This window comes from Bactrocera latifrons, unplaced genomic scaffold (genome assembly GCF_001853355.1).
Source record: "Bactrocera latifrons isolate USDA-ARS-PBARC rearing strain unplaced genomic scaffold, ASM185335v1 scaffold_1, whole genome shotgun sequence".
NCBI classification, from domain to species: domain Eukaryota; kingdom Metazoa; phylum Arthropoda; class Insecta; order Diptera; family Tephritidae; genus Bactrocera; species Bactrocera latifrons.
The window spans coordinates 3,480,831-3,490,926 of record NW_017534407.1 but is presented as its reverse complement, the minus strand read 5'-3'; the positions used below and the strand labels follow the sequence as shown (position 1 = coordinate 3,490,926).

General features: G+C 36.6%; 1 protein-coding gene across 1 annotated transcript in view; it reads left to right on the top strand.

Moving 5' to 3' along the window:
- Nucleotides 1-9,680, top strand: part of LOC108978800 — a 58,528-nt gene extending 48,848 nt beyond the window's left edge. Inside the window, exons 2-6 of the mRNA XM_018949258.1 lie at nucleotides 5,554-5,672; nucleotides 5,737-5,874; nucleotides 6,620-7,187; nucleotides 7,257-8,155; nucleotides 8,222-9,680. Of these exons, the coding sequence (XP_018804803.1) occupies nucleotides 5,554-5,672; nucleotides 5,737-5,874; nucleotides 6,620-7,187; nucleotides 7,257-8,155; nucleotides 8,222-8,590 (2,093 nt within the window). The 3' untranslated portion in view covers nucleotides 8,591-9,680. The remainder of the gene's footprint in view (nucleotides 1-5,553; nucleotides 5,673-5,736; nucleotides 5,875-6,619; nucleotides 7,188-7,256; nucleotides 8,156-8,221) is intronic.
- The last annotated feature ends 416 nt before the right edge of the window (nucleotides 9,681-10,096 follow it).

Genomic DNA, 10,096 nt, shown 5'->3' with positions numbered 1-10,096 from the left:
TATATATTTTGCTCATTCCGTTTATTTTTCATTAACTCAGCCAGTTGTAGTTTATCAAAGAAAAACGCTTTCTGCTAAATATATATTTTCCTGTTTTACAACGCTACGGCAATAACTTCTCAAATACTTGTCCACTTAAAATAATTACCAAATGTAAATACGCGCACATTGTTTTCGCATTGCCAGCTGTTTATTGTTGATTCTTCGTGCTGTTAAACTCAATAAACATTGACACAGTCACACGCACATGGCCGCTCCACCACACACTGCACTCGGCTGACCGTCGGCAACCTCAATTCAACTTAAGTAAATACATATTCGGTATAAACAAAAACAATAAGAACAACTAATTAAGAATAATATGGGCAATAAATAGCACCACGAAGCCAGTCGAAATTTCCGGCGTCGCTGCTGAGTTGCTTGTCGGTTTTTGGGTTTTGTGTTTTTGTGTCATTGTTTGCTTAGAGATTCATTTAATTTTTCGCCGTTCGCTACTTAAGCGCACATAGAAAAATGATTTGTGGTCACAAACGAATTGTTGTTGTCTTTTTAAATATCGCTGTTTCTTCTCCGTGATATGTGGCGAAGTCTTTGGTTGCCGCGGCAAATTTACAAAGGCGACTGAGTGTTTGCTTAGCTTAATTGTTTCTTGTAATACTACTTTCATGGGCTCGTGTGTAATTACAGATAATTACACATTGTTTAAGTGACCGATTATGGGCTTGCTTTGGAATCGATAGGAAAAAATATTTCTTAGGAATTAGCATTAAACACTTAAAATCATTATGTTCATTTTAAAATATTAACATTTCCATGAATAAAAAAACAAAGTGATATGAATAAAGTAAATTATAAAATTCTAAAGAAAGCGTCAAAGTTCATTGAACGCAAGATATAAAAAGGTCAGGAAAATATGTTATATTATATCAATATAATTTTTTTTTTATGAACAGCAAATTACTGGTAGATGGCAAGCCTGGTCAAATATATTTTTTTTACGAAAGACTGTACTGACTTGATGGTAGTTATAAATTTTATCGTTAAACAGCAAATTTTTTTGGTGTTACAACTCTCGATATAGTATTTTTAGGTGCAATATCTCTTCAAGAAAAATATTTGAAGCCATTTTAGCTAAGCAAAATTCATTGTAAGCTTACAATATTAATTTTATTAATAAATTTTGATTATATTATATATGGCAACCTTATTTTAAAAAATATAAGTTATAAAATTATTTAATTTACCTAAACACGGTAATTTTTATGCTTTCATTGACAATTGACAAATTATAATTAATGATGGCAACCCAATATATGAATTTCTAGCATTATATGTATATTATGTAATGTGAAATTAATTTTGTTTTCCAATTCTTACGAGCTACATTTAATACCAAATTTTGTTTTCAACAAAATTTAAAATGATATTTTCGTGTGGCAACTCTATTTCGAAATATGGAAAAAGCACTTACTTTTTAATTTGTAAGTACTATCAAAGTTGTTTACACAATTAAATTGTGCTTTCCGTACATTTAATCTGCATGACCTTCAAAAAATATATTTGAAATATATATGTACATATGTATTTTAGTATAAATTATTTAAATGTGGCAAATTGAGAAAAACAATCTATATCTCTTGGCATACTTTTATAATGCAATTTTAAAACTGTTTTCTTCATTGTCGTTCTACAAAGAAAAATAGGTGGCAACCCTAAGCACAATTTTTTTTTAATCTTTTAAAACTTAGTAAATGTTTCGTAATTTTCTTACTAACTTATTATACAAATTTAGAATAAACAATTTTATCTTAGTTTTACTAACATTTGGCAACGCTAATAATATGTTTTTCTATATTTGTAGTACACAGTAACTTTTTCTTAAGTTTCTTAATAACTCATTATAAAAGTTGTAGAAGACAAGTTTTTTTCTAGTTTTGCTTACATATGACAACCCCAATAATATAATGATATAAATGACTAAACAATATTTGCTCAAATCAAAAAATTCTTCTTTATGAACACAAAATACTAATTTATTAAATTTGAATAAAATTCCAAAATTTTATCACTCGCTAAGCCCTTGTCGTGCAATTTCTGTTGCTCACTCGTGAAAACAGAAACAAGCAACATTTTTATTGCCATTTCCAAGGTTTAAACCAGCACACAACCTTCCACAATTTTTCCACAGCGCTCCCCTCTAACCCCAAAAACTGTGACCACTTACAGCTGTGCCCGTGTAAAGGCACTCATTCGTAAAACATACCTACTTCTGCATTTGCATGTCATGCATATTCATGAGTATTGGCTACTGGAATTGCTGGCCGTTTATTTTTCTTTGCAAATTAAGCACGAACATGCCAAACAAACGTACATACGCATACATATGAATATGTATGTAAATAAACAGTGCACGCTAATAACAGCGCTTGGTAACAGAATCTCGGTAGAGAATGTTCATAAATGGAGAATGCGCAAATGTTAAATAAAATCCTTTTGAGCACTAATTTGTTGTTTTCATATGTTATATTAATTTATTATTATCTGCTGCTCTCTCTAACATTCTCTGCGTCTTTAACATAGTTGTTGTTAAATTAAAAGAGCGCTTTGCTCTTTGCTGTTAGCGGACAGTAAACGCGATGTTATGTTGAGAATTAATATTTTCTGAGATTGTTTACAGTTCTCAGCGAAAATATTTTGTTTAGCATTAACGGAGCCCCTACCCATTTAACCCTGATAAACAATCATTTAAAATGTTGCATAATTATTGGCATCAAAAGCATGGAAATATTTTGTGTTATGCATTTGCAGAAGCGCCATGGAATTTTGGTAAAATATATTTTGATTTTATATGATTTATAAAAGATTTCGCAGGTGTGTATATAGCATATGTACATATGTCTATAAATAAAGACTGGCGTACGTGATTTTATGCACGAATCTCGTGATAGGCTAATAATGAATGGAAGGTAGGGATGTTATGGTTGGCATCATCTCAATATTAAGAGGAAAATTTATAGAAAACGCTTGGTGTTTGGGTAATTTGTGTGAAACAGATCAACGGCTTACGTGAATTTATATTTTCCTATATGAAACTCTAACATGAAGGATAATGAATAAGTAATGGAAAATAGTTTCAAAAATAAAAATGTAAAAAGAGTTTAGCAATTATTTGGAGAATATCTGGTTTTAAACTTCTCTATCCATTTATAAAATTATTATATATTACCTACAATTCCATCTCACCAATTTTGTGTTTTTCGCGCCAGAATATAGGCAACAGAATGCCATTTACTTATGTAAAAATTAGTTACACTAATTTAGTAATACTTTAATAGCAGGTCAGATTGTATGTCCAACAGCTAAAAGCTACTGCCTGAGCTTAAACAATTTTCAAATTTTTTGAAAAGAAAACTTTGAGGTTTTCTTTATAGTAGGAGGAAGTGTCGAAGTACTATTCTACTGTTCACTCTGCGCCCAAATGTAGGAAATATTAATTTTTTGGTATTTAAATAATTCCGGAAAATCTTCGAGCTTTCGCAGATACTTTTATATAAAGTTCGAGAATTTTGTGCTGCTAATTTTCATTGATATTTTTTATTGTTTACGTAAAGGGTTTCCATTAGAAATTATTTATGATAGAGAACTTTAAAAACCAGGCCATCAGCCCAACTTAATTTTGAAGCAATTTCTTGAGGTACGCAAATTTATTCAATTTAAAATCTTTTCATCCAAAATATCACTACAATTGTTTATTTTATATAACTTTCTCGTTATCGCATTCATTTTATGCAAATACTACCATAAATTTGTTTCGCAATCGCTAAGCTTCTTCAAATTTATGCCCAACGCTCTCCAAGGCATTTTGTTAATATCCTACAAATTGCACAAATTATTCCTGCATTGCAAATGTGTTTTGTAGAATCTTTTTCTACTAATTACGTATACGCAGCGCGCTCGATTTGCATGAAAATAAACTAATTTGCATAAAATCGCCAACCAACAGACATACACCCAAATATGAGATCCACGAACGAAACTATAACTCATTTTACCTTTGCTTCGAGTGGTGTCACTGCCTCTAATTGAAATCCTACACATATATATACACACACACAAATAATGAAATAGGTCTTAAATAACAGCGGTATCGTCATGAAACCGGTTGCGCTAAGCGGCACGACCTCAGCGATGCGCCTATGCAATAGGGACGACGAAAAGTCAAATATCTTACATAAAATATAAAGAACTACAATGAAGCAAATAATAAAAATGCGCATATGTAAGCAGTTCGCGCTAAGGCAAATATAAATCGAGTATGACGACATGCGCGCTCTGTGCGCGCATATAGCGCAAATGTAACCGAGCGCGCGACCGGCCGCAAGCATTGCAGGCGATGCAACAAGGTATGCGGCAATCGCTTGTGCAATAGTGGTATTGCATTTGTTGGCGCCGCCAATGTAATCGCATAGCCATTTGGCGCACATCGTTGTAAACGTAACAGGATTGCGGCAGCCGCCTTGTGGGTGTTGGGTCATGGGTGGCTAGCGGTGCGCGCGGTCAAATTGCTAACGCGCAATAGACAACCGCTTTGCCATATGTGCTGGTACTGGGTGGCGCTAGCAAACAACAAGCGAAAACAACAACAAACGATGGAATCGTTGATTGGCGTTAATTTGCACATTAGCGCAGCAGCAGCTAGAGGTGGCGCGCGCTTGACAGCGTGCGGTCGACAGAGTGTTGTAGAACGCAACAGTTTAGTTCAAGAATAGCTATGAAATCGTATAAATTATTCTGGAAATTACCTTAACAAATGACCACGATGGAACATTTATTTGTATTTAATTTGCGCGCTGATATTACAACAGCGAATATTGCATCAGCTTCGCTGCGCTGTGCCGCTTGCGTGCTCTCCTTCCTAATGACGCTAAATAACGCGTGAAGGGATGCACTTACCACATCCAAACGCGCGCCTTAATTATTTGTTTTTACAATAATTATTTATTTTGTGTTTGGTGTTGCTTCTGCATGTTTTGTATAAGGAGCTCACAATGTAAGCTATAAATATGTCGTTAGCATAAGTGGCGATGCCGCTCAACATGATTCTATTTATACAATTTTCCACGACATTTGGCAGTTGCACCCACTAACATTTGTTGGCAGCGCGTCAAGCACCGACTGCTAATTGCCGCCGCGACATCATCGCGTTTGCTACATAGCACTCTTTGTCTTATTGTAAGCGGCGCGCAGTGCGGTGTGTCCATGCGCCTCACTGTCAGCCACTCAAATATTGACAGCGCGTATTTTCGACCACTAAAACGGTCGCCCAACCGCGTACGTCATAGTTGGCTAACTCAATGCCATAACGGCGTAAGGAGCGCGCTTGTTAGATTTTTTTTGACATCTCTATTTAAATTGACATTAATTAAAGATTTTTCTTGGCACTTTCATTTCAAATGACAGCCTATTAGAAATTTAAAAAAATTTTTGATTTTAACCTTCACTAAATATAATTTCCATCATTAATATATATATTTCTGTATCTTATTCTTGCAGCGCCCTTCAATTTCAAAAGCCTATTACTACGCTCCGAAGTTCTGCGCAAGCTCAACCATTTCCAAAGCTCTTTGGCCGATGTTGAGAACGCATTGAAGATACGCCATACTTCAGCGAAGGTAAAACTGGCATGAAATCTAGATATGCTATAATTATATAACTAAAATATTTATTTTGTTTTAGGCTCATTATCTACGCGCTCTGGCCTTGTGTCATCTAGGCCGCTGTGATGAGGCGCTCTACGATAATTGTCTGGCCATTAGTCTCGACAAGGACACATTACTCACTAGTTCGGAATTATTTCAACACGATCTCGCAAAGGTAAGTGAAGCAGTTTGCCATTGCCACGAATATTTATTGAGTTATAAAATTTGTGAGGTTATTAAAGCAATTAGATAAGTCTGTGTCTTTAGAAAAGCAGACAGTTCAGGATTTGAAAGGGCTTTGTTAAGGCTTTGAAATCTCAAAAACCTTTTAAAGTGAAATTAAAGGCTAGCCTTTTGAGTTTGTAAAGCCGAAAGATTGAGTTGAGCTCGGAAAGGGTTCATGGAGAGCTTGCGGTTGACAAAATATATACTTGTTTCCGAACTTTCGAATTGCAAAAGGTCCTTACCACCTATGTTAATCGCGGACGGACCTTTCATGTCTTTCTAGAATATTTCTTGGTGGCTCCGCAATAAACTGTTGACATTCTTATAGAATGCATAATTATTCATTTGTAGATAGATTAATAGAGCCCTGACAGGTTTTTAGGCAATACAAGGTCAAACTGATATCCTTCCAGGTGAAAGTTTATAGCAATAGGTTCAAACATCGGATAACCTTAAAAAAAGTATATTAACAAGGTCTACAGAACTTTGAATTATAGATTCAAGACGGACTCAGGCAATATACTGGACCAAAAACGGGCAAGATATTGAATTTTAAATAGCCTAAACCCTTTGTAGACTCTCGGTATCCATTCAAAGTCGATTTAAATCCACTGATCAGATATACTCATAATAACCATTGCAGACTAAACACTTCTTAAAGACAACTCAATAAAAAAATAAACTTTTCTTTACAGAATTTGCATAAACTTCTCGCCCAAACCCCGAAAAGCAAATCGCTGCTACAGCGTACCTTCAACTCGACCGCTGCTGTGGCCGCTTCTCCCTACAAACTACTCGCCGCTGAGCAACAACTGCGCCGGCGCAAGCAACTCGCTCTACTGAGCAACGCCAATGGCGATCATCTCAGCTCATACGACGAGGAGTTTATACCGTATGACAGTAGTAAATGTGATATTGTCGCCGATAGCGACTATCTGACACCAATGGATGCCACCATCGGTGACGTTGGCGGTGTCGGTGTTGGTGACGATGTGGGCGGCGGTAGCGCCAATATTTCCGGTTATATCTCAGGTATCGGCGACACGCTCATGGATAAGCGTTTCTCCATCTATACCGGCATGGAGAAGCACTTCGATATTGAGCTGCGGCGACAGGCATCACGTAAACATTTTCGTCGGAAATGGACACCCAAAGAAACCGAGCTGATGCCCACATTGAGTGCGTCTCTGGAAGAGGTGCACTACAGTGCGTTGTTTCGCAACACTTTAGAGCGTGTAAAACAGGAGTTGCAACGGCTAAAAAGTGAGTATAACAATACACAATAGATTGCGGCATATTTAGTATTGAAAACAATTTTGTTAACCGCTGTAGAAATCGATTTGGCTAACGGTGCGTCACAGAAGCAAATGCTGCAAGTGCCGGCCGGTCTTGTGGATGCCAGCGATTTCGATTGTGTGCTGTGCTGCCGCACCTTCTGGAAGCCGGTGGTGACGCCATGCGGTCACACCTACTGCCGGGTATGCTTGGATCGTTGCATGGATTACACCTCCTCGTGTCCATTGTGCATGTCGCCACTTGTGGAACCAAATGTCAATACCATGTATCAGGGCTCATCCTCGCCCGTTCCCTTCATTGTGGCCAAGCGGCCTGTGACCAAATTTCTTGAAGCCGCAATGAAACGATTCATTCCAGACAGCTACGAGAAGCGTTTTCAGCAAGAGATCGACCTCGAGCCATCGGTGCCGGTTTTTATCTGTACAACTGCCTTCCCCTACGTACCGTGTCCGCTATTCGTGTATGAGCCACGCTATCGCCTAATGGTGCGTCGCGCTGTCGAATCGGGTGAGAAGCAATTCGGCATAGTACAGCCGAATAGCGGTAAAACGCGTTACTTTGATGTCGGCACTATGTTGGATATACGCGACTGTGTGCTGCTCGGCGATGGCTGCTCCATACTCAGCACGGTGGGTTGCAAGCGCTTCAAGATACTAGCACGCAACGAGAAGGATGGCTATGAGACCGCCAAAGTGGAGTATATTTACGATGAAACCATACCCGATGAAATGGTGAAAACGGTGAACAATATGCATGCGATCGTATTAGCAAAAGCCGTCGACTGGTTCGAGAGCCTCAGCACCGAACTGAAGCAAGAGATCTTGCAAAGCCTCGGTGAGATGCCAGCGGTGGAGGAGAACTGGGAGACCATCGCCGATGGTCCGGCGTGGGCGTGGTGGATCATCGCATTGCTGCCGCTCAATCAGCAATTAAAGGTAAGTGCTGCGTGCGCGCTCATACACACGCAAGTTTTGACTTAATCTGTTTCACTTCTATCACAGGTTGATATTCTGGCCACAACATCGCTGGAGAAGCGTCTGCGCGCCATCGAAAAGACGCTGGACTACATGTCCGGCACTTTGCGGCGCACGCAACAAAACGACTGTAGCGTTGTGGTGCCGCAGCAGCAGCAGCAACAGCAACAACAACAGCAGCAGCAATTACAACAAGAGCAGCAAGAAGATTGCGAGCTGGAGTTGCCGCAAAGCGATGAATGCTGCCAGCGTTCAAACACCAACGCGCTGCGTAGCGTCAACGGTGAGCCGCATCATCACCACCATCACCATCATCATCATCATCATCACCACCACCACCATCATCATCATCATCATCATGCGAGCAGCAGTGAGCAACAACAACTATTGCTGTAGTGTTGCCCATAAGAAATAAATGAACGGCATGCTGTTTGCGAGAGCAGAAAGTGATTGTGTGCAGCTGGCAATGCAGCAACAAATACCAAAAGCTTTAAAGAAATCTGAAAATTAATCAACACACACACACTTGAAAATCGCGAAAATATAAGATGCGCTTTGCGCATGTGCAAGCTCTGCACATTAATAAAACACATCTTAAACACACACACAAACATAAACTGCAGTTCTGCGGTCTTCTATGTAAAGTGGCAACACCTAAAGCTTATGCCACACTTAGCTTAAGTTTTCCTAATTTTTTTCTAATATTACTATGTATGTATGTATAATAGCTGTGGTTACCAGCAATTAATATCTATATGTAAGTGTATGTGTAAGTTAGTGTACTGTGAATCGTTAGTTGTCGTTTAAATAGTTTTAGCATTGTAATCTAATTACTTATTCTTATACAACTTCAAATGAGGGAATTTATGAAAAATCTAAAAAATTAACGAAAGTGCAGAAAATTTATCGAATTAACAGTTGAGTGAAAAATAATTGATATTGCAAATAATTTTCTTGCAATTTTTAATTTTATTATAAAAAAATCCATAAAAAAATTAATTGTTTAGCGGCCAAACTCAGCAAAGTTATTGCTGCTGTAAATAAAGAAACTAAAAATATATATGTATAGTACGAGTGTATATAATGTGCAAGTAGTGACTTGATGTGTGATTGTATTGTATACAGTAGCGATTCTATATCGAGAATTTCAGATTGTAATACTATATCATATATATGTGTGTGTGTATAGCGTAAACCGTGTATGTAGTTATATTGTAAAGCCACAGAAATAATTCGAAATTATAATAATAATAACAATAATGCGGCGAAACACGCGATATATTGAGCAACAGTGCGTTCAAAAAGTTTGGCTACAAAAATTGTGCGCTGAATGCAAATTTTTTATTTTTCCTAGAGGAAAAAGAAAGTACAAATCATTTATGTGTGTTTAGAATGTTTATGCATAAGTTAGTTGCTACTTCTTTATTTGTAAAAACTTTATTTTTCACTTTTATATGCAAATATATGAAATTTTCAATTTTTAACAGTCTTTTGTTGTTATTTTGTGGAAGAAAATGAATTGATTTATTTTTCTGGTCTCAATAAAAGTTAAGTTTTTTTTCACAATTTCTTTGTTAGTTTCAAGATTTTTCTATTTCCAATTATTATTTTTTTTTGTGCTTATTTCTTGTTAACATTTTTTTCTGATTTCGGTTTAAACATTTTTTGTGTAAAATTTTAATTTAAAAACTGTTTTTCTTTTTTTCACAATTCCGTTTGAAAAAATGTTTAGTTTATAAATATTTTCTGTTTAAAATATTTTTTTTTTCTGCTAAAAATTATTTTCATAAATATATATTTCTGTTAAAAGTATTTAAAAAAATTCTATGTTAATTTTCTGTAAAACAAAATTTTTTGTTAAATTTCTGTTTAATAACTTTTAGATCAAAAACAGGTAAAAGT